Source organism: Otolemur garnettii, unplaced genomic scaffold (genome assembly GCF_000181295.1).
Source record: "Otolemur garnettii isolate 467f Iridium unplaced genomic scaffold, OtoGar3 scaffold00002, whole genome shotgun sequence".
NCBI lineage: Eukaryota > Metazoa > Chordata > Mammalia > Primates > Galagidae > Otolemur > Otolemur garnettii.
In genome coordinates, this window is record NW_003852397.1 from 55,005,927 (window position 1) to 55,031,192 (window position 25,266).

At 38.8% G+C, this 25,266-nt stretch overlaps 1 protein-coding gene across 1 annotated transcript in view; it reads left to right on the forward strand.

Annotated features, from left to right (window-relative positions):
* Nucleotides 1-13,727, forward strand: part of OXSR1 (oxidative stress responsive 1) — a 143,556-nt gene extending 129,829 nt beyond the window's left edge. Inside the window, exons 13-18 of the mRNA XM_023514051.1 lie at nt 1,952-2,098; nt 6,428-6,492; nt 9,284-9,336; nt 10,964-11,032; nt 11,579-11,643; nt 12,028-13,727. Coding sequence (XP_023369819.1) covers nt 1,952-2,098; nt 6,428-6,492; nt 9,284-9,336; nt 10,964-11,032; nt 11,579-11,643; nt 12,028-12,102 — 474 coding nt within the window. The 3' untranslated portion in view covers nt 12,103-13,727. The remainder of the gene's footprint in view (nt 1-1,951; nt 2,099-6,427; nt 6,493-9,283; nt 9,337-10,963; nt 11,033-11,578; nt 11,644-12,027) is intronic.
* The last annotated feature ends 11,539 nt before the right edge of the window (nt 13,728-25,266 follow it).

Below are 25,266 nucleotides of genomic sequence, written 5' to 3' on the forward strand. Positions count from 1 at the left end.
CTGGGGCTGGGTTTGAACCCGCCACCTCTGGTGTATGGGGCCGACGCCTTACTCCTTTGAGCCACAGGTGCTGCCCTCACTACTTTGTTTTAAATAGCCTTTATTTACTATAAGTAAACATATGTGCATACAATTTGGAAGTTAAATATACTTTTGAAATAGTACTAATAATCAATGTTTTGAAAAGTAATCTAAAGTTCTGTTTTTCTGTACAAATCTAGAACTAATGAGTAACTTATGACTTCCTCTTATGTATGAAGTTAAGTGAACACAAAGTTTTACTCCCCTGTGTCCTTGCTTTTGTTTCTGTAATATCAGCTATTAGACTTCTAGTTTTTACTCTTTGAAGTTTTTTTCTTTTAATTGTACATTTTGGCTATTGCACTCCCCCTCCCCCATTAACTATATAATTTTAAATATGTTCAACTTGTTTTTGTACCTAACTCTTTTCCTCCAACTACATAATTAAAATTCATAAAATATTTTGCTTTGCATTCCCACCAGCAATATAGAAGTGTTCCCTTTTCTCCACATCCACACCAACATCTCTGGTTTTGGGATTTTGTGATGTGGGCTAATTTTACTGGACTTAGATGTTTGGAGAACATGTAGAGATCTAAAAATAGACCTGCCATTCGATCCTACAATTTTTCTACTAGGTATATATCCAGAAGACCAAAAATCACATTATAACAAAGATATATGTACCAGAATGTTTACTGCAGCCCAGTTCATAATTGCTAAGTCATGGAAGAAGCCCAAGTGCCCATGGACCCATGAATGGATCAATAAATTGTGGTATATGTACACCATGGAATATCATGCAGCCTTAAAGAAAGATGGAGACTTTACCTCTTACATGTTTATGTAGATAGAGCTGGAACTTATTCTTCTTAGCAAAGTATCTCAAGAATGGAAGAAAAGTATCCAATGTACTCAGTCTTACTATGAAACCAATTTATAGCTTTCTTATGAAAGCTATAACCCAATTATAGCCCTAGAAGAAGGGGAAAGGAGAGAGGGAGGGGAAGGGAGAGGGGAGGATGAATGGAGGGAGGGTAGTTCGTGGGACCACACCTACAGTGCATCTTACAAGGGTACATGTGAAATTTACTAGAGGTAGACTATGAATGTCTTAACACAATAACTAAGAAAATGCCTGTGAAGGCTATGTTAACCAATTTGATAAAAACGTTTCAGATTGTATACAAAACCAGCACATTGTATCCCATAATTGCATTAATATACACAACTATGATTTAATAAAAATAAATAAAACAAAATTTATAAAATATTTTAAAAATACAAAATACGTGTATAATATCTATCTTGGTTATGAAGTTTCACATTCAATTTTGAACTACATCTTCAGATTTGTTCGATGAAGTAATAGAAAGTTTCCCACACAGAAAGATGTAGCTTCAATACTTTCTTGTTAACTTAAATCTATTTTTTGGAGGAGCTGCTTTGCTGAGCAAAGGGGATGGAATAGACATGGTTAAAAATATAATGCAAAGTGATTGAAGCCAGACACAAAAGACTACAGAATATATGATACAAGGAATTAACAATAGAAGCAGGAATTAACTAAAAATGGATGCAAGAGAACTTTTGGGTGTGATGAAAGTGTTCTAAAACTGAATTGGGTGATGTTTGCATACTTTTATATGTGGTGATGTTTGCACAATTTTATATTGTGAAAATTCATTGCATTATATACATGGCCATGGATGAATTTAGAAGGATATAAATTACACTTTGCAGAATTGGTAAGAGTTAAAAAACCTAGAGATAGATGCTTGACTTCAGTTTGGAATAAATACTCAAAGAGGTAATTGATACACAAAAACTACTTTGAAAATGTCACCCTGTAAGGCTACACTTGGCTAGCAGTAACTCTGCTACTTTTCCTTTCTACTCAAGCAACACTGTATGTACATTTTTGTTACAGCTCTTTCCAACAACTGATCCTGTGGGCACTTTGCTCCAAGTTCCAGAACAGATTTCTGCTCATCTACCTCAGCCAGCTGGGCAGATGCCTACACAGCCAACTCAAGTCTCTCTCCCACCCCCTGCAGAGCCGGTAAAATCAGCTCAGGTAAAGTGGGGATGTGCTTTAATGGGCATCCTTGTGGCTAGCTGAAAAAACATATTAATGTCGAACAGAACCTAAGGTAATCAGGTTGATGTCTCCTTGGTAGATTTTGAAACAAAAATTCTGTCTTTACCTTTTTTTTTTTCTTTGTGTACAGATGAGAGAGTTTTATAAGGATCACTTAGGTGTTTAAGGAACAGAATAACTTAATGATGGAAATACTTAAAATATCAAATATTTTTGGCCAGAGGGGCTCAAAGATGGCAGACTAGAGACATTTCCTCATTAGCTGGATCAGGGAGAAGAGACTCTAGGCAGCTCCAAATTATATCCTCTTGCCCAGAAACACTACAGTGGAATAGTAAGATAGGGTGCGATTCCAAGAGCCAAAGAGGTCACTTCAACACCAAAGCATAGAGACAAGGAAGACCAAGGAGAAGGAAGAAGTGAGAGAAGTAAGTAGGGAAATGAAGTGAACAAGACAAAAACACATATGAGGAGGAACCAACAAAAAAATTCTGGCAACATGAAAAGCAGGAGCAGATTAACCACCCCTAAGGGATCACTAGGCAGTTCCCAACTATAAAAAAATTATGGAAATGACAGAAAGGGAATTTAGAGTATGGATGGCAAAAATGATGAAGGGAATTGAAAGAAGTGGGAAGCCACCAAAAGGAAATCCAGAAATTGGGCCAAGGAATGAATAAAAGATGTAATGAAATTAGAAAGTATATATCAGGCTCAGCACCCATTTGCTCAGTGGTTAGGGCACTGGCCACATACACCGGGGCTGGCGGGTTCAAACCTGGCCCAGGCCTGCTAAACAGTAATGACATTTACAACAAAAAAATAGCCGGGTGTTGTGGTGGGTGCCTGTAGTCCCAGCTACTCGGGAGGCTGAGGCAAAAGAAATTGCTTAAGCCCAGTGTTTGAGGTTGCTGTGAGCTATGACATAGTGAGACTCTGTCTCCAAAAAAAAAAAAAAGGAATATATATCAGAGCTTAAAGAATTGAAGGAGTCATTCAGGGACTCCTGAATGCAGTTTCAAAATGCAGTAGAAAATTTCAATAACAGATTAATCTATGGAGAAGAATTTCAGAGCTTGAAGATAGGACTCTTGAACTAACTCAGTTCATTTAAAGAGACAGAAAAGAAGAGAGTAAAAGCAGAGCATCTCTTAGAGAATCATGGGACTTCATGAAATATACAAACATATGAATTATAGGTATCACTGAAGGATAACAATAATGACCCAAAGTATGGAAGCCTTAGTTGATATTGTAACTAAAAATTTCCTAAGCATTGCCAAAGATTCAGACACTCCTTTTCAGATGGATTTCAAATCCTGGTTTGTCTCAATTCAAACAGACCATCTCCTAGACACATTGTAATGAACTTGGCCAAGGTCAAAATGAAGGAGAAAATTTTGCAAGCAGCCAAGAGCAAGCACCAACTGAACTACAGGGGCAGATCTATCAGCATGACTGTGAATTTCTCAGTTGAAACTTTATACACCAGACTTTATACACCAGAAGAGATTCCTGCCTAGGATTCTGTACCCTGCTAAACTAAGTTTTATGTTTGATGGAGAAATCAAATCATTTACAAACATGCAGTCGTTGAGGAAATTGTCAATATAAGACAAGCTAGTTCTGCAGGAAGTACTTAGACCCTTACTCCATAAATACCATCACAATGGACCAACAGCAAAGTAAAGAGTTTCTCCTGGAAACTCAGGAGATCAAAACCATCCTGAACAAAAGCAAGATCCTGTCACTACCAAAAATAGAAAAACTAGCTGGATATTGTTGTGGGCGCTCATAGTTCTAAGTACTCAGGAGGCTGAGATGAGGATTGCACGAGCCCAAGAGTTCAAGGTTGTGAACTGTAATGTTATGATACTCTATCCAGGGTGACAGAGTGAGACTCTGTCTCAATAAAAAGAATTGCATTGGCTATTTGGGTTATTTTCTGGTTCTATAGGAAACACAGAACTACTACTTCAAGTTCTTCATACTTGGTCTTAAGCAAAGACTCTGGAAAATAAGTTACTTTTAACTGCCATACCCACTATTATGAGCATCTCAGTTGCTACACATGCAGATTGGTTAATAGGAATGAACTTGTTACATTTCCCCTCATATGTAAACTAAACTTTTGTTTTTGTTTGTTTTTTGTTTTTTGAGATAGAGTCTCACTATGTCACCCTCGGAAAAGTGCCATGGAGTCACAGCTCACAGCAACCTCAACCTCTAGGGCTTGAGCGAGTCTTTTGCCTCAGTCTCCCAAGAAGCTGGGACTACGGGCACCTGCCACAACGCCCAGCTATTTTTTTTGTTGCAGTTGTCATTGTTGTTTTAGCTCCTCCGGGCTGGGTTCGAACCTGCCCGCCCTGGTGTGTGTGTGGCTGGTGCCCTAGCCGCCGAGCTACAGGTGCCGAGGCTGAAAACTTTTTTTTATCACCTCCAGTACTTTCACATTAAGTCCCTTTTTATACCTCATTATGTTACATACACCAAAAACACCTAATACACTGACAATTTTTTTGCCCAATTTTAGGAATCTTCTCTAGGTTCACTGCAATTAAATACCATAAAGAACTCATATTTTACTAGTTATCCTGTGGTCCCTTCCACAGGATTTTTTGCCCAATTTTAGGAATCTTCTCTAGGTTCACTGCAATTAAATACCATAAAGAACTCATATTTTACTAGTTATCCTGTGGTCCCTTCCTCCAATTGGCCTATCATACCAGGACACCAAATTTCAAGAGATAAGTGACTTTCTAGAAGCCACCTTGCCTAAAAGTTACACACATGAGGCTCGTTGTTCAGAGCTCCTCATATATGATGAAACTCTCATACAACCCGTTTCTTCATCTGTAAAATGAGAAAATAGAATCTACCAAATTTGTGAGAATTAAACAAAAAGGTGAACATGCAGCATCTGTTTAACGGCTCTCTCATCACCAGCATTGTCTTACTGCTTTAACTACTATGGCAGCGCATGTACTCATGGTTGCTACAAGTTAGTAAGAATACAGAGGATGCCAAAAAATATGTATACACATTTTAAGAAAGGGGAAAGACTGTATTAAAATTGTAATACTCAATATTCATCAATCACAAAAGATGAGTACAAGTCACGTTTGACACCTGCAATTATAAGAGGTCTGCAAAGTGGTTACCATCCATGTCCAGACGTTTCTGGTTACGATGAGCCTATTGCTTGAGCAGCATTGACCAAAGTGTCCGCTTGTATTACTGTGCATGCTGTTTCTATTTCTTCTTGATGTTCTGCTAACTTACAGTACTATATATCCTGTAAGGTCCCCCTATAGGTAGAAGTTAAGGGGTGTTAAGTCAGGAGAGTGTTTGGTAGACTTCTGTGGTGAGCGTGTAAACTGTACCAACACTATCGCAGAAGAGGCATGACTTGTTGCTCTGGGAGGCCTCCTGGATTTTCTCTATCACACACAACATTGTGTGTCTCAAATTTATCCTGGACGTGTGCAGTTGTTAGGCATGTTGGAGGTTCTGTTGCATATTCACACCTCTATGGCTGTTGGACTTCCACGATATTCTCAAATTTCAAATATCAATGGCCAAATGGCCTTGTGCTCTTTGAATGACAACTATAGTTCCCTCATTTTCTTTGACTGTCCTGCTTGCAGTGTAGTGATGCTAGTATTAATTTGATTAATACCATTTTAATCCAACATCATACTACAAACTGCTACCATAATTAAAGTTAGCTTCGAAATGTTATATGTCCTACATAGATAACATCTCTTAAAATATGTATACATTTTTTTGGCACCACTGTATTTGGCCTTATTATTAGAGACACTTTCTTAATTGTAACTGTAGAATGATAGTTGGTATAAGTCAGTTGAAATACCACCACCAGAACATCCCAGCTTCACTGGCTCGTGCCTGTAATTTTCAATTATCCAACTGTGTGGGACAAAAAGACTCCACTGGCACATTTTTTAAAGGGAGAAACCTAGCTTCATGTTTTTCACTCTTATAGAAAGGAACAGGGGTCTCAAAAATACAAATTGTAAATGTGGCTATGTATGGTATTTCATCTGGGTTTGAAATTGTCTTTCTAATTGTGTTTGACTTAGGCTGACATTCAGCTTTTTGTTGCTGCCTTATAGTGCTTGTCCTCCCACAGCACTACAGCAGGGAATGTCCTAGGGATTCGGGTGACCTCAGCTGGAGTTGAAGAAAATTGGTGCCAAGTGGATGATTCCTTTGCAGATGACATTAGTCACCTTCACACTTAATGTTCCAGGCATTGACTTTATACCTTTCAATGCTTTTTAGGCTTTGTCTTCAAGAGCAGGTTTACAAGAAACCAAGATCCCAATCAGTTTAGTACTAAGATTAAGGTAAGTAGACATTTTTTGTTCTCTAAATATTGTACATATACAGTAATAGTGGGAGCTAAGAGTAATTGGATAGAATTGTGTCCTTTTAGCATTGAGTTATTTGCTTGCACATGCATTATCTTGCTCAGAATTAATATTAACAGTGTGAAAATCAAATGTTAACAGTGTGCAAATAACTAAGTGATGCACACATTCTCTTAGTTATTTCTACACCAATGATGATGAATTTGTGAATTTGTAGTATAGCTAGTTTGGGTTGGGAAGCATTTTCTATAACTGAGGAACAGTTTTTAAGAGAGCAACATTTTAGCTGCCTTATCTGAAGATTAGTGTTATAATTGTGACCAAATAAGCACTGTTGGATTCCAAGATCCACTAAGCTAAGAGGGAAGGGCTTTTTGATTGCAATAGATATAAAGGTCTTGTTCTTAGAAGATAAACAGAAAACCTTTAAATTTGTTTTTAGTTTATTTCTCTATTTTACGGCAAATATTCCAAATTGGTGATTCTTGGTAGGGGCATATAGTGAGGTTGTGACAGATTGCTCGCAAGGAAATGCCATAGATAGCAGTCTGTTCATTTTAATCTCTTCCTTCTTCCAATTGTTGGATTAGGATTCCAGCACTTTTTTGTCAGTGTAACTATGGCTGTTGTATTGCTCTAATGAGATTTCTTTCTACTCATAAGTGCATTTGAAAAAAAAATTAGTAATAAAGTGTCACCTGAGACATCACAGGCTTTTTTAAAACTGTTACTAACATTTAAAAAAAAAAATTCCACTGAGTTATCATTGACTCATTTCCCTTCAACACATGAGTTTCTAGTTTTCTTCTTGGTAGGGTTGTAATTAAACACAGAGGCAGCAAGAGCTATTTGGAGAATGTTTTGATCTTACCAGTAGGAGCTTGAAATTGTGCCATAAAAATGAAGATCAAGTTATTTTTCCTTTACCGAAGCCAACTCAGTGTACCTGAACACCTCAAATAATTATGAATTAATATCTTGGTAATTGTGTTGTGCCATTTTAATTACACATTAAGAATACCATTTGTCTATTAAAAAATGGTTTGAGGTCTTACAGCACTTAATATACAGTACAGAAATTCTATTTGATGTGTGCTTCAGGAATATGGAGAAGATACTTTTAAGTGATGTAGTTAGCTTTCCTGAAAGTGGTGGTTTAATGAACTGTGTTCCAGGCTCTTTATGGAAATAGGAGGCTGGATTCTCATTCTCAATGATGAAGACTTTAAAATTAAATGACCAGAGAGATGATAAGAAACACATTTAATCCACTTTGCCATGTTGTTGTCTTTGAAGGTATTATGCCTGGCATTCCAATTCAGTCACTAAACTTATGCTGAACAATTTAATCTGAATTTTTTTCAATTTCCATGAAATAGATTGAACAGTTATATACTAAGCGCAGAGAATATAGAACACTTTCAGATATAGTGGATGGATACCAAAAAAGAGAAAATTTAATGGCTCCCTTGATAATAAAGTCAAAGTTTGAAGTTGATTTGTAGTAGATACTTAACACAGCCAAAAGCAAATTTCAGGTATTATAAGTACTTATGCATAAGCCTTTATGTACCAGTGTAGAGAGAGGGCAATCCAAGGGAAAATCATTTGAGGGATGGTTGTATTTGAAATGAGTAGTTTTGGCTAGGCACTGTGGGAACTGTAATCCTAGCATTCTGGGAATCCAAGGCAGGTGTATTGCTTGAGCTCAGGAGTTTGACACCAGCCTGAGCGAGAACCAGACCCCATCTCTAAAAATCGCCAGGCACTGTGGCAGCACCTGTAGTCCCCAGCTACTCGGGAGGCTGAGGCAGGGGAATTGCTTGTGCCCAAGAGTTTAAGGTTGTTGTGAGCTGTGATGCCAGGGCTCTCTACTGAGTCAACAAAATGAGACTCTGTATCAACAACAACAAAAAAAATGAGGTCTTTTAAGCACAATTTCAGTAACATGCTCAAGTACTATTTGTCAAATAGATATAAGCCTTCTGTGTTGTTTAGATAAAGTAGATTTAGGTCCTAAGTTATCAGGTATGTCTGGCTTTAGATATAATGTTCTGTTTTCACCTGATTAATCCCATTACTTGATGTAGTGAAAACTATAACTGTACCTTAGCAGTCACATATTTGAGTTTCTAGAGTCATATATTAACTCTGCTTCCAGTATGGGCCCAATTTCTCTTTCCATCTTCTCTGCCTACCAAAATCCTGCCTACTACCCACTAAGTCCTATCTGAAAACTAACTCTAAAGTTTGTCCTCATCCTTATTTCTTGTATTTTCCTCTGAACTCCTGTGGTATTTGAGGGAGAATCGTGTATTTCATTTTATGAGTCTAGTGAGACTGATCATCAATGGTAGGCGAGGTGCTCTCCTAGACAGAGTTGGGCCTATGAGAATGGGGATAAGAATGAAAAAGGCATCCTTTAACATTTTTAGTCGCATTTCCTTGTATTTATACATATTTTCTTCTTAGTTTGATATATTCATCTTAGAATAAGGATGAGAGTGGTCACATAAGAATCTCCTCAATGGCATGAAATATTTTTATTGATCAATGAGGGACATAGATTAAAAGGGTTGTAGGACAATTAGATGATCATTCTGCATTGTTTGTTCTGAGCTTTGCAATGTGAACTAATCAGGATAACTCATATCTGTGGGAACAGAACAATCTTTCTTGAGGCACAGTGTTCCTGTTTTGTGTTGGCAGAATCTCCAAGCATAAATTCAGAAATTTCTTACTTTACACATTCTGCTTCCTTTCATAGGAATTCAAAGAAAGAACTAAATGATATACGATTTGAATTTACTCCTGGGAGAGGTGAGACATCAAAATGATTGAAAACAAAATAACTTTTAATTTGTTACTTAATGAAATATTAAAGTTTTTGTCCTTTAGAAATGTTATGACTTTTAAAGGATGATAAAAATTTTCCTGGTTTGGAGAAATGTATGAATAAGATAAAAATGCAATTTTTCTACTAAACTCACTTAGAAAATCATATGTAATACAGTAATGAATATAGATTTTATTTACTGCTTACTATAGGTCAGGCATTGTACTAAGCATTATCTCACTAAATTCTCATTAGAGACCTATCAAAACTTATTATCCCCATATTGTAAATGATGAAATCAAGACTTAGAGGCAAAGTAACTTGTTCAAAGTCGTACAGCTTCAAAGAGATATAGCTAGAATTCCAATAAGATCTGTCAGAGTCCAACATTCTTGCATTTATTCACTGTGCACAGTTGTCCTCCGTGATAGTACGAGAAAACAAGACCTACATTCTCCTCTCTCCTCACACAGAAGCTGAACCCTATCATGCACTGTTTGTGGCCATGAACTTTGCCTTGAAACAAGGCTTATTTTCTTTCTTGCCTCAGGGTTCCGATTTGGCGAGTAGCCAGCAGCTATAGCTATGTCTTGTATATCACACTTACTCCTCCTGCTATCTCAGTATCATTAGCAACTAACTAAAATAGAGAACATATAGTTGCATAAAAGTATATCTGTTTGCCAGACAAAGTCACATTTTGCTGGTTATCTATATAGTGTGCATACACTTCTCAGCAATTCTCATGTTCCCTCTGACAGGCTCAGTGTTGAGAACCAGCACCATTGAGTTTGTTGGAGATGAAGTTAATTGGGGATACTCAGTCCTCATCATTTTAGTTTCTACTTACGCCCATTCTCAGACTGTACCACCTAAGATTATTAGATAAGAAGAAAAGCTGATCAGAATGAAAAAGAGATTACTTTAGCAAGAGACTTAGAGTATGATTTCCATAAAGAGATTGTAATTGTTCTGTCAAGTTTTATTTGAGAATAAATCATTCTATTTTATTTGCTATAGAGATGTTCTGCATTCAACATCATGTCTCAGAGTACAGAGAGCTGAGGTTCAGGGTTGTGCTTTAAAATAAGAGTTTCTAAATGTCTTAACACAATAACTAAGCAATACTAAGTTAACAATAACTAAGAAAATGCTATGAAGGCTATGTTAACCAGTTTGATGAAAACATTTCAAAGTGTATATAAAACCAGCACATTGTACCCCATGATTGCATTACTGTACACAGCTGTGATTTAATAAAAAAAAGAAAAAGAAAAGGAGAGTTTCTTCTGTAGCATTGCTATAGGGTGCTCTTCTGACGGGTCTGAACCTATCTAAATTACATCATTTAGAAAGTTATCTCTACAGTGAGGTGGTATTTGCTATCTGTTTCATACAGATTCTGCCCTTTAGCTAGATCTGTGAGAGTTCCTCTCTTGAAATAATCCTCAGTGGTAGGAAAAATCCTTGTGTGGGAAGAAGACCCCATCTGAATTCTTGGTTCTGTGTACTTAGCAAATAACTTGTGTCTGGCAATGCTGACACCCATGTTAGTTCTGAGAGTTACCAGTGACATCACACAAAAATGAAGCATTTTCTTTGTCCTTGCAGATACAGCGGAGGGTGTCTCTCAGGAACTCATTTCTGCTGGCCTGGTTGATGGAAGGGATTTAGTAATAGGTAACTACGTTGTGCTCTGCCTTTGTACTCCTATGTCTGTCTATATACTTAGTACTTAGAAAAGCAGGTTTTTATTTCAATGAATAGGTATTGAAATTACAGGTATTGGGGACCATTCCTTACCAGAAATATACAGTTTTCACTTTTGAGTTTGCTTTGTGATCTCTAGTGACAGTAAATGAAAGCATGCCCAGGCCTTTAGGAGACTGGTAGAAATGACAAAAGTCAGTAAAGTATGCTTGGCCATATCTAATCTATTTTGGCTGTCTAAACTTTGTGCCCCAGAGATGAACAAAAGTCATTTAGAGATTTAGTCCTAGAAGAGCAGGAAGAAAGGGAGAGGCACAGTAAGGCTACAGGTACATATTACTGAAGGCTGTTTCTCCTGTTAAAGGCCAGATAATTAATAAATACTTTAGGTTTTGTGGGCCTTCCCTTTTGGTATACATAGAGTATTCTTAATTACCATTTAAGTTTTTAAAATGTGGTTGAGATTGGATTTATATAGCTTCTCATTCTTTACATTCTCTGTTTGTGTGATTACAGTGGCAGCTAATTTGCAGAAAATTGTGGAAGAACCTCAGTCAAACCGATCTGTCACTTTCAAACTGGTATTTGTCCCCCTTATTAAAACATCTTAACTTTTACACACTAGCAGCCTCTGCAGACCAACTTGTATATTCCCTGAACAATGATAATATTAAAATATGGTGGATTGTATTCATTTAGCCTCCCCAAGGCTCTGAGCTGATGTCTTCCTTTAGCCTCCAGTCTTTTCTCCCTCTAAGAAAACCTCTGACCCCAAACTCTTCGCTATTCTAAAAAATAAATTATTGGCCAACCTTCCTCTAGCTGTGTACCCAGACCTTTTATTTTCTGGAATAAACACCTATTGCCCACTGCCTGCCTTCCTGCTGTCCCATGTCAGTTTTATTTGCTATCTGCAGTTTTGTTTTTATAAATAGTCACAGCTTCTCATTTTGTTTGGTTTTCAGGCATCTGGTGTCGAAGGCTCAGATATTCCTGATGATGGTAAACTAATAGGATTTGCCCAGCTCAGCATCAGTTAAACCACAGCCCTGGAAGAGGTGGCCTAAGGAGATTCCACACATGCGCATATCTGTTGCTTCTGTTGGCCTAAACCCACTACTGCCAAAGAACCCAGCAACGAACCTCCCAGCTAGGAGCTTTAGAGGTCTTTATGTTCTTCCTGCCATCATTCCTCCTTTTTCCTACAGGGAAAGAAAAGTCGGATCACCAGTGGCCAACATCCCCTTGAAGAGTTCCTTAGTAAACTTACTCCGAATGTCCTGTATTTTCCTCCATCTTAGAAGTGGCCCATGTGCCTCAAGGCCCAAGAGGGAGATCTGTCAGCTCATTCTTGCCTTACTTCAATGATGGCCCAAGTGAAAAGTAGTGCTATAGTGGGCTTCCTCATACTGCCTGTTCTCCCACACTTGCCAGGATGTGGGTATCTTGGGATATCTCTGTACCACTGAAGTAGCAATTGAAAGTTGATTGTTCATATGGAGCCCAGAGAATTTAATTTAGTGTTTTTTTTTTTTTTTCTTTGAACCTGATGTGAATTCTAGAAAACTTTGTTAGGAAAAAGCACAGCCTCAGATGGAGGCAGCCTAAACTGTATTCTTGTTTTTTCATGGTGTTTCTGAGCATTTTGCTGAAGCTGCTCTCAGGCACCCCCTTCTTCATTGCTCCCTCCAGAAAGGGTTGCTAGCCTTAACTTCAGCTGGTGCAAAATATCTGACCGTAGCCAAACTTCAGCCATTGGATCCTTCAACGTGAAACTTTGGACTGTGTTTTCAAAAAACATCAAGTAATGGCTTATTAAAGTGAATTTGCCAGAGGCGGTTTTTGAGCAGGAATCATAACTCAAATTAAATTGAAGAAAAACTCCTTGATCCTCCCATGAAAATCAAGTTACCTGGCCTCCAAGTCATGAGGAAATGGGTGTGCAAGGCTGAGATTTCTACAGCAATAAAGGAAACTCACACTGGGCCAGAGAGGCCTACCGTCTGCCCACTCTCCTGCACTGACCCTTTGGAGGGGGTCCTTGTGTGCTGAAGCTAACTCAAGATGGAAAGTGAAACCACATGTGCCGTGACCTTTAGGTTTTATGAGTAGACACTCTTCATTTGATTTTCTACAGAAATAATATAAATTATTCTTTAGGTTTAAAAAGAGCACTTATAATGCAATATGTGAATAATCAATGGGGTTGATTTTCTTTTTTCCTACTGTTTGTCCTCATTTATTTAACTGCTAATAATTCTACTGTTTTGTGTATGAATAAGATACTCGATCTGGCCTTAAAATGACACACAAAGATAGGCTATGGGCCCCTGGAAAGGGGAGAGTTGCCTCTTACAGAATCTCTCATGCCCTTTCCAGCATTGTTGGTCTGATGTACAAGATGGTTTTACCTAATTTTCTCTTGGAACATACCTTTCTCTACCACTAACTTGTCACACCTTTTGTTTCATTCTGAGCCTGTAATTTTAGTCATCTGCCCTAGGTGCAGAGACATGTTGGGAAAGTAAGGATGTTGGGGAGGAAGAAGAGGAGAATGTATTTTAGATGAGGGTTGGGAGTAGAGTAGATTAGAAAACAAGACATCAAAGTGAGAGCCTATTGAACCAGGAGGAAGAAAAGATTAACTAGCTAGCTAGAAAAATATTTAGCTTTTTTTTTCTTTTTTTCTTTTTTGGAGGGGAAGTAGGAGTAGTGTGGGGAGGGAGCAGAGAAGGGGTGAGAATGAGATGTGGAAAGGAGAGAGTGTCCTTTTTGGCACACAACTAATTGCTTACCTTAGAGTCTCATTTTTTTGGTTTCACAGAAGCCCATCATGATCTATTATACTTATTTATGAATCCAAGGGGTGGTGGCATCATTCTCACAGCTTACTATGTGGAGTTGTTCTGGCTCCCAGCTGGCTGTGAGCAGTAAACCATTCCCCTGCACTCTTTCTCCAGCTTGCCATTACCTTTGAACTGTAGTGGGGCAGGCATGACAAATAAGAAGTGGGCTGGGGGTTTCTCTTTCTTTTTTAGTTTATTGTTTGCCATGCTGGGAATTAGAAGACAGACACCAGGTTCCAGGACAGTGTTATTTCTTCTTCTGCATGATGTATGGTGGACTCCCTTTGCTGGTTTGTGCAGTGATACTGAGAAAATAAGTGAACAGAAACTATCCTGGTGGGACAGCACATAACCTAGTGAGCGATCTCACTCCATTCCAGGAGTGGTAGTTTAGGTTGTACCTCTTTTGCTGAGTCCCCAGGATCCCCTGTCCCTGATTTAGGGACTAACTATAGCACAAAGTAATATGTGCCATGCTATTTGTGAAATGTTTGGTCTTTCTAAATGACTAATGGATTTGTTTGGGGGTTTTGCTTAAGTTTTGAACCAAATTCTAGAGTCAACTGATACTATTTAATAATCTGGAATATAGAATAATGATGTATTAATAAATGAAGATTCCTCCTTGCGACATATGCTAGATTGTGGAAGATGTAAAATATTCAACTTTTTCCTCCTTTTTTTTTTGACTTTGTATTTTATTGCATGTTTCCTTCGTTTTTAATCAATAAAAAAATAAATTGTCCTTAGTAGTATTGGATGCTTTATTTTAGTGGCTGTTGGTGAGGAGCTATGGGTTATGGGTCATGGAATCACTACTAACTTTAATTTTTCTTTTCTTTCTTTCTTTTTTTTTCTTTGAGACAGAGTCTCACTGTGTCGCCCTTGGTAGAGTGCTGTGGTGTCACAGCTCACAGGAACCTCAAACTCTTGGGCTTAAGCTATTCTCTTGCCTCAGCCCCCCAAGTACAGGCACCTGCCACAACTCCTGGCTGTTTTTTTGTTGCAGTTGTCTTTGTTATTTAGCTGGTCCGGGCTGGGTTTGAACCTGCCAGCCTGGGTGTATGTGGCTGGTGCTCTACCGATTGAAACTGCAATCATGGAGGTTAAGGTAAGATTCTATACTCCTCTGTACTCTTGTCATCCTTGTACTGGATGAATAATCTCTCTGATCATAACTTTCCTGATAGCAGTGGCCTTGGATCCATGGTAGGACTGCTTCTGGGTCCTGGTGTTTCAGAGCTCAGGGCTATAGACCCTGGGAATTAGCAATGCTGTGTGTCAGCAGTTTGAGTTTACTTTCAAGATGGACAGGTAATAAAAGTGGACTCTGACTGTTGTGGTGACAGGGAGGAGGTGCTGGTTAGGTAAAAGTGACTGTGGTGTGTGTAGAGGGAAGAGATTGAGGTCAAGAATAAATTGTGCCTTTCTACTTAATCATTCTTTCTAACAAGATCAAGTCCCTAGGCTTGGTTGCTTAGCTTTACTTACTATATAGGCAGTGCTCAGTGCAGTAGTTCAGGGATTCCTCCTTTGGGTCAGATTATCTACCCCAAATTTGTTGTTGTTCTAATAGACTTTATATGTTAGAGAATTTTAAATTACATAACAAAATTGAGTAGAAAGTGCAGAGTTCCTACATACCTCCTTAGCCTATCCGTGAACGGTCTCTTCTGCCGTCAACATACCCCATCGGAGTAGTACATTTGATACAATTGATGAACCTCCATTGACATCACATTGTCACCCAAAGTCTGTAGATTACATTAGGTTCATTCTTTGTGTTACACATTCTATGGGTTTTGATAAATGTATAATGTATAATATCATACAAAGTAGTTTCATTGCCCTGAAAATCCTGTGTGCTGCCTGTTCATCTTTTTCCCTCCCCTACAAACCCTCATGGGAACCACTGATCTTTTTACTTTCTGTTACCTTTTCCAAGATGTCATAAAGTTAAAATAGAATCATACAGTATATAGCTTTTTTTCAGTTGACTTCTTTAACTTAGTAATATGTATTTAGGTTTCTTCCATTTTTTTATAGCTTGATAGTTCATTTCTTTTTAGTAAGGAATGATATTTTACTGTACAATAGTTTATCCACTCACCTACTGGAGGACATCTTGATTGCTTCCAAGTTTAGCAATTATATCTAAATATATCTATGTGTAGGTTTTTGTGTGGACAGGTGTTTTCAGTTCATTTGGATAAATAACAAGGAGTACAATTGCCAGATTGTACAGTAAGGGTATGTTTAGTTTTGTAAGAAACTGTCAAACTTGTCCAAAGTTGCTGTACCATTTTCATTCTCATCAGCAGTGAACAAGAATTCCTATTACTTCACATTTTTAATAGTGTTTGGCATTATTGCTATTCTGGATTTGGCCATTCTAATAGATGTGTAGTGTTAATTTGCAATTCTTTGATGACATATGGTGTACATTTTTTCATATGCTAATTTACAATATCTTTGGTGAGCTACGTATTTCGGTTTTTGACCTTTTTTCCTCCAATTTTAACTTTTTCTTTTTAGGCAAGCATGGAACAAAGTTTATTGAGGAAGAGAAAGATAGGTTTACAGAGTAAGAGCACGATGCATTCACCACAGACAGCAAATGGGTCTCCATTGCCAGACCAAGGAGGCAAAGAAGCCCATATTTTAACTTTTTATTTTCAAGTAATCTTGTAAAAACAGTGTAAAAAATTCCCCTAGATCTGTCCCCAGCTTCTCCAAATGTTAACATTTTATATAACCACGTGATTATCAAAACCAAGAAATCAACATTGACCGTATAACATAAGGCTTAATCCCTAAACCTTATGCAAAAGTTGTCAATTGTCCAACTATTAACTACTCTTTTTTTTGTCCCAAGATCCAATCTTATGTTGTCTTAGTTGTTACACTTTCTTAGTCCCCTTCAATTCTTCCAGGTCTGTAATTCATCTGTAATTCTTGTAACCCTGACACTTTTGAAAAGTAATGGCTAGTTATTTTGCAGAATGCCTCTCAGTTTGGGTTTGTCTGATATTTTCTCATGATTGAATTCATATTGGCCAGGTGAGGTGACTCATGCCTATAACCTCAACACTTTGGGAGACTGAGGCAGGAGGATCACTTGAACTCAGGACTTGGAGACCAATCTGGGCAACATAGTAGAATTTGCTTCTACAAAAACAAAAATTAAAAATTAGCAGGGTGTGGTGGTGTACGGTAGTCCCTCCTACTCGGGAGTCTGAAGCAGGAGGATTGATTGTCCCCATGAGTTTGAGGCTGCAGTTTGAATATGATTATGCCAGGCACTTCAGTCTTGGTGACAGATCAAGACTTTGTCTCTTTAAAAAAAAAAAAAAATTAGGTCATGCCTTTTGGGGAAGAAAACCACAAAATTGATGAATTGATGCCAGACAATTTGCTTCATCATCAAGAGGCACATGATGCAAATGCATCTCATTACTCTTTCTCTAAACTTGAATCATCTGGTTAAAGGATGTTTGTTGGGTTTCTTCACTACAAAGTTACTATTTTTACCTATTGTAATTAATGTTTTATGTGGAGATAATTTGAGACTATATAATTATTCTGTTGCTTATCATACTTTGCCCACTAATCTTAGCATCCTTCGATGATTCTTGCCTAATGCAGTTACTGTGATTTTGCCAAATGTTGATTTTTCTATTTCCATCTTTCCTTTTATGTTTATTAATTGGAATTTTGTGAGGAAGAGTTTTCCTTTTTCCCTCACTGTGTATGAATTCAGTTATTTATATAAGCATGGACTTGCCAAACAATGAACTGTCATACTTATTAATTTTTTGCTGATGGGAGAAATGATATTGTAATGGGTTGGTTTAATCTGATTTTTCTAATTATGTGTGAGGTTGGAAGTTAAAGGAGTATTTATAGATAATAGACTTTTGATCATTTTTAAGTCAGGTAATTTGTTATCATGGAGTTTTAATAATTCTGTGTGTATTTTTTCTAACAGTCCTTTATCAGATAGGTCCTTATCAGATACTTCTCTCTTGTCTGTGGCTTATCTTCTCATCCTCTTAACATTGTCTTTCACAGAGCAGAAGCAATTAATTTGAATGATATCCAGCTTATCAATTATTTCTTTCATGGATCACATCTTTGTGTTATATCTAAAAATACATTACATGCCCAAGGTCATCTAGGTTTTCTCCTATGTTGTTTTCTAGGGGTTTCATAGTTTTGCCTTTTTTTTGAGACAGAGCCTCAAGCTGTAGCCCTGGGTAGAGTGCTGTGGCATCACAGCTCACAGCAACCTCAAACTCCTCGGCTTAAGCAATTCTCAGACTCCAAAGTAGCTGGGACTACAGGTACCCGCCACAATGCCCGGCTATTTTTTGGTTGTAGTTGTCACTGTTTGGCAGGCCCGGGCTGGATTCAAACCTGCCAGTTTAGGTGTATGTGGCTGGTGCCTTAGCCCTTGAGCTACAGGCGCTGAGCCCATAGTTTTGCATTTTATATTTAAGTCTGCAATCCATTTTGAGTTAATTTCAGTGAAGGGTGTAAATTTGTTAATATATTCAGTTGTTTTGCATGTGAATGTTAACTATAATCATGGACTCATCAGATTCTCTAGGCCAGGGGTCCTCAAACTTTTTAAACAGGGGTCCAGTTCACTGTCCCTCAGACTGTTGGAGAACTGGACTGTGGGCCCCAGGACGAGTCGGCTGCTAAGCAGGACAGGCAATGGTGGCAAAAACACCTGGTGGGCCAGATAAATGTCCTAGGCGGGCTGCATGTGGCCCGCGGGCCTAGTTTGAGGACACCTGCTCTAGGCACGTCTTTCAGTTTTTGCCTGACATATTTTGCTGTCCTTTGTTAGGCACATAAATGTTAAAGATTATTGTGTCTACTTGAAGAATAGATCCCTTTATCATTATGTAGTATCCCTTTCTGTCCCTGATAACTTTCCTTGCTCTGAAGTCTATTCTGTCTGAAATTAATATAGCTACTCTCACTTTGTTGTGATTAGTATGTAGCAAGTATGTTTTTCTTCTTTCCTTCACTATTTTTTTTTTTTAAGACAGAGTTTTACTGTGTCGTCCTCGGTAGAGTATTCTGGCGTCATAGCTCACAGCAACCTCAAACTCTTGGGCTTAAGTGATTCTCTTGCCTCAGCCTCCCAAGGTGCCCGCCCAACCATTTTTTTTTCTTGCAATTGTCATTGTCTAGCAGGCCTGGGCAGGGTTTGAACCCGCCTATGTTGGTGTATGTGGCTGGTGCCCTAACCACTGAGCAATGGGCGCTGAGCCCTTTCCTTCACTTTTAATCTTTGTGTCTTTATATTTAAAGGGGGCTTCTTTTAGAAAGCATAACTGGTTTGGGTTTTTTTAATCTACTCTGACAACCTGCCTTTTAATTAATGTGTTTGACCAATGATATGTAAAGTGATCACCTATTGATATATTTGGATTAACACATATTGGTTACTATTTCTGTTTGTTGCACTTTTTCTTCATACCTATTTTTGTCTTCTCTCTCTTTTTTTTTTTTTCCTGAGACAGAGTCTTTTACTTTGTTGGCCAGGCTGTATGTATTTATAACTAATTTAAGTCCCTCCCCTACCATCCTTTGTATTCTTGCATTATATACATTCACTTCAGTTATACACAAGCATATATGTACACAAGCAAAGATAATATAATTTTTTAGTTATTATTTTGAATAAATTGTTTTTTGTAGGGTCAGTTGGGTTAAGGAAAATAAACATTTTTATTTTACTTATTCTTCAATGCTTTTCTTCAGAATTTCTGATAAACAACAAGGTCTGACAATTAGGTTTGTGAACTTGCCCCTGGGCACCTATGTTGACAGTGCTGTACAAGCAGTAAGGTTTCTTTTTTTTTTTTTGAGACGGAGCCTCAAGCTATCCCCCTGGGTAGAGTGCCATGGCATCACGCTCACAGCAACCTCCAACTCCTGGGCTCAAGGGAGTCTCCTGCCTCTGCCTCCCAAGTAGCTGGGACTACAGGCGCCCGCCACAACGCCTGGCCATTTTTTGGTTGCAGCCATCACTGCCACCTTAGGTGTACGTGGCTGGCGCCTTAGCCGCCTGAGCCACAGGCGCCGAGCCAGCAGTAAGGTTTCATAACCTTGGTATGTTGGTATCCCACAGTTGTACTCATACCATCATGTGGCAGAATGTCTTGCTGAGTAGTGTTTATTATTCTTGTGTGTTTTGTGAGCCATCATGAGAATGTTGGAGCTTGAATTAAAACAACAAACAAATATCAAGTTTCTTATTAAACTTGGCAAGAGCAAAAGTGAAATTAGGGACATATTAGTCCGAATTTATGGAGATAATGCCATGAAGAAAATGGCAGTGTACAAATGGATTAAACATTTTTCTGAGGGGAGAGAGTCAGGGCACTGCTTAGAGGGTCACAGCTGTGAGGGTCAGGGCAGCCAGTGATGAGCAGAACTGACAATAACATTACAAAAATTTGCCAAATTTTGCATCAGAATCATCGGGTGACTGTAAGAAGCATAACAGACTAAGTAGACATTGAGAAACAGGAAAATCATGACTGAAAATCTTGGCATGAGAAAGATTTGTGTAAAAATGCTCCTGAAGGAGCTTACCAGTGAACAAAAGCAAAGTAGAGTCAAAGTTTGCCCAAACCTTTTGGAGAGGCCATGTTATCACTGGTGATGAAACATGAGTGTACCAAAAGGACCCTGAAACAAAAGTGTCAAAGTACACAATGAAGTCAACCAATTCTCCATGACCAAAAAAGTTCTGTCAGTTCAAATCAGAAGTCAAAGCAATGTGCTAACTTTTTTGATATCAGAGGGATTGTTCATTATGTATTTGTGCCAAATGGATGAACAGTTAACCAAGTTTTCTATTTGGAATTCCTGAAAAGGTTAGATGAAAATGACCAGAACTTTTTGTCAGCAACTCATGACTCCTGCATCACAGATAACATGTCACTGTGTATGAGGGAGTTTTTAGCCAGTACATAAATAACTGTATTGGAACACCCTCCCTACTCACCTGATCTGGTAACCAATGACTTTTTGGTACTTCCCTCAAGCAAGGGGAGTACTTTGAAAGTGACCACTGTAGCAATGAGGAATGTAGCACTTTTTCTAGGATGAGTTTGCAAACGTAATTGTCAGGCCTCGCGTATGTGTGTGTACGTGTGTGTGTGCGCGCGTGCGCACAATATCTACATATAGGTAGATATACAGATGTGTATATTTTTATCCATGGTTCCTGTCCCCTGTAACATAGCCCTTGTTACAATAAACAGACTTTCTCTCTGATCTCCTACTGTGCTTTAAACCTGCACATAGCAGGACTCTAATCTGATTGTGGGTCAGAATGCCCTCATTCCAGAGTCCTGTCCCATACCCTGGAGGAAAGAAGACTACACAGAAAGGCCAAGAAGAATCTAAACAGACAGGCCTTGCTGGGTTTAAATAATACCCTTTTTTTGTCCAATCACATTTCAATACTGTTGCCCATGTTTCAGTTATGCATATCCAATGAAGTTTCCATAAAAAGGCTGAAGAAGACAGGATTCAGGTGCTTCCAGAGAGCTGACTGAACATGTAAAGGCTGGCAGGAAGCTGAATAAGAACTCATCCATGTGCAGGGAGTGTGACACACCTCATCTCCACAGAGACAGAAGTTCCTATGCTCAGGACTCTTCCAGACTTCACCATATGTATCTTTTCATCTGGCTGTTTATTTGTATCCTTTAAAATATCCTTTGTAATAAATCGGTAAATGTAAGTATTTCTCTTAGTTCTGTGAGCTGCTCTAGCAAATTAATCATACCCAAAGAGGGGATCTTAGAAACCCCAACTTGAAGCCAGTCAGAAGTTCTGAAGGCCTAGACTTGTGACTGGTATCTGCATTGAGTGAGGGAGCAATCTTGGGGACAAAGCTCTCAACCAGGATCTGATGCTATCTCCAGATACATAGTGTTGGAATTAAATTGGAGAACACCAAGTACAGCTGGTGTATACTGTAGAACTGATTGCTCGGTGGTGAGGAGAAATCTCTTATGTATTTTGAGGTCACAGAAATCTTCATTGTTGACTGTTGTTCTTTAGTATGAGAGAAGAAAATAGTTTTTCAGTTTTTCCTAACAGCATCCCAAAGTGGGTGGTCAGTGACTGGCCCCACTGATGGGTATTTTTGTATATTTGTTTATGCAGGACAACTGAACATATGAAAAGAAATCATTGGTGTGCCATCATAGTTTTAAGTTTCCAGTCTGATAATTCCAACGTTTCCTGCCATATTTGAGTGTGTTTCTGATGCCTGTGCTTTTTCTTCAAACTGTGTTTTTGTCTTTTAGTATACCTTGTAATCTTTTGTTGAAACCTGGACATGATGTTCTGAATAAAAGAAATTCCTCTAAGTAGGCCTTTAGTGATATGGTAGTAAGATGTAGGGAAGCAGGAAAGCATTCTTCAGTCCCATGATTAGATCTCAGTCTTTGATTGAACCTGTATCTCTAGGCTGTGCACTTCACAAGTATTTCTCAGTCTACCCCCTTTTTTGTGATTGGACAAAAAAAGGGTATTATTTAAACCCAGCAAGGCCTGTCTGTTTAGATTCTTCTTGGCCTTTCTGTGTAGGACCACAGTAGGTGTGGTCCCACCAATTACCCACTTAGACAGCTAGAGTGGGCTTGAGCTCAGTATTTCTCTTATAGTTAGGTTAAGATCTGGTAGAGAGCTGACTTTACTAAGAAAACAGAATGAGTCTGAGGCAGGAGGATCACTCACTTTAAAACCACCCTGGGCAATAGAGAACTGCCCTCCTCCCCCATCTCTACAAAATTAAAAAAAAATTACCTGGGCATGGTGATGGCTTGCACCTGTAGCCTCAGATACTCAGGAGGCTGAGGCAGGAGGATCACTTAAGCCTAGGAGTTTGAGATTGCAATGAGCTATGATGACACCCCTGTGCTCTACCCCAAGCAACAGAGCAAGACCTTGTCTAATAACAAACAAAAAGCCCACAATGCTCTGGCTTCTTTCAAATGGTTACTTTTCACCTTCTCTTGCTGGAAGCACAAAGGAGTTTTTTTGTGATTTTCACTTTGTGAACTCAGTAGAGATCTTAGAGGTAAAAATTGTAGAAGTGTGGGGTTCTTTCTCTGCAGTTTTTAACTTGCAGAGTTATTTGCATTGAGCCTTTAGGAGTTTGTCAGTTACAGGTTTAAGTGCTCTTAACCCAGAACTGCTTTCTGTTTTTTTTTTTTTTTTTTTTTTGAAGTTTTCAGCTAGGGCTGGAATTGAACCCACCACCTCCAGTATATGGGGCTGGTGCCCTACTCCTTGAGCTACAGGTGCCACCCCCCAGAACTGCTTTCTACAGAATTTCTTCTTACGGATTTCTGGTCTGGTAAGTTGTAATTCTCTATGTTCATTCACCTGCCTATCTCTCTAACTTTAAGGACAGCAGCCTGTTTGTTTGTTTGTTTCTTTCTTTCTTTCTTTCTTTCTTTTTTTATTAAATCATAGCTGTCTAAATTAATGCAGTCATGGGGTACAATGTGCTGATTTTATATACAATTTGCAATATTTTCATCAAACTGGTTAACATAGCCTTCATGGCATTTTCCTAGTTATTGTGTTAAGACATTTATAGTCTACATTTAGTAAATTTCACATGTACCCTTGTAAGATGCACAGTAGGTGTGGTCCCACCAATTACTCTCCCTCCATCCATCATGCCCCCTCCCTGGCCCTCCCTTTCCCCTTTCCCCATATTCTTGAGCTATAATTGGGTTATAGCTTTCATAAGAAAGCTATAAATTAGTTTCATAGTAGGGCTGAGAACATTGGATACTTTTTCTTCCATTCTTGAGATACTTTGCTAAGAAGAATATGTTCCAGCTCCATCCAGGTAAACATGAAGGAGGTAAAGTCTCCATCTTTCTTTAAGGCAAGGGCAGCAGTTTCTTACGTGACTTCACTTCCTGACAGATCAAAGAAGAGTTGCTGATTTTTCAGTTCCTTCAATTTTTGCTTGTTAAAATGGTAACTTGAAGACTTTTTACGTGCCAGACTAGAAACCAGAATTCTACCTTGTGTTAGTCCATTTTGTGTTGCTGTAAAGGAATACCTAAGCCTGGGTAATTTATAAAGAAAAGAGGTTTATTTAACTTATGGTTTGGCAGGCTGTACAAGAAGTATGGCGCCAGCATTTAGCTTATGGTGGAAGGTTCAGGAAGCTTCCAGTCAAGGTAGAAGGCAAAGGGGAGAGGTATGTCATATGATGAGAAAAGCAAGAAAGAGGAAGAGATGCCAGGTTCTTTTAAACAGCCAGTTCTCATGTAAATAGAGTTCCCTTGTTACTGCAGGAAGGGCACCAAGCCATTCATGAGGGATCTGCCCAATGAACCAAACACCTCCCATTATACCCTATACCCCACCTCAACACTGGGGATCAGATTGCAACATGAGGTTTGGGGGGCCAAACATCTAGACCACATCATACTACAAATTTTTATTTACAAGAGTGATTAATTTGCAAGTTTAGAAGAGATATGAGATAACATCTAGTCCAGTGGTTCTCAACCTTCTTTATGCCACAGCCCTTTAAACAGTTCCTGTGGGTCTTGACCCACAGGTTGAGAACTGCTGATCTAGTCCATCCCAACAAGGGATCTTTGAGAGCTAGCTTCCTCTCCTCCTACTCCCCACACAGACACTGCCCTCCAGTCCCTTGACATGAGTGTCTGTGATTGACATTTCCTATATGGAAAATGTATTCATTCTACTTAAAACAGCTCTGGTAGAGGGTGGCGCCTGTGGCTCAAAGAAGTAGGGCGCCAGCCCCATATACCAGAGGTGGCAGGTTCAAACCCAGCCCAGCTGAAAACTGCAAAATAAAACAAAAAAAACTGCTCTGCTGGTCAGAAAATTGTTGTTACACCTCTCTTTGATCTTAAGTTGTGGCCTTGAATGAAGGCAGGTACAAGGAGAGGAGGATGTGTGGGACAGCTTATTGGCTCCCTGAAGGGCCAGAAGCAGTTCCAACCCTATCCTGCATGCACTCAGTGGGGGTAATCAGGCTGCACTGGGAAGTCTGAGACCAGCAGGCATGTTGCTGTTGGGCACAACCTCCCAAAGCAGAGAGAGGTCCCTGGAGCTACAGAGATTCTAGGAGTCTTCTTCAAAGAGAAGACCTCTAAGCATTATGGGGAGTCTTGGCAATTTTCTTGGATTTGCAGGGGAGGGAGGGCAAAGTTAAGAGGAGAAAGAATTAAACCTAAAAATTAGGATTTACGGAATGTAGAGAGTGAAACCAGTGATACTTGGTGCCTTAGTACCAAAATTTGCAGGTCATAGTTTCAA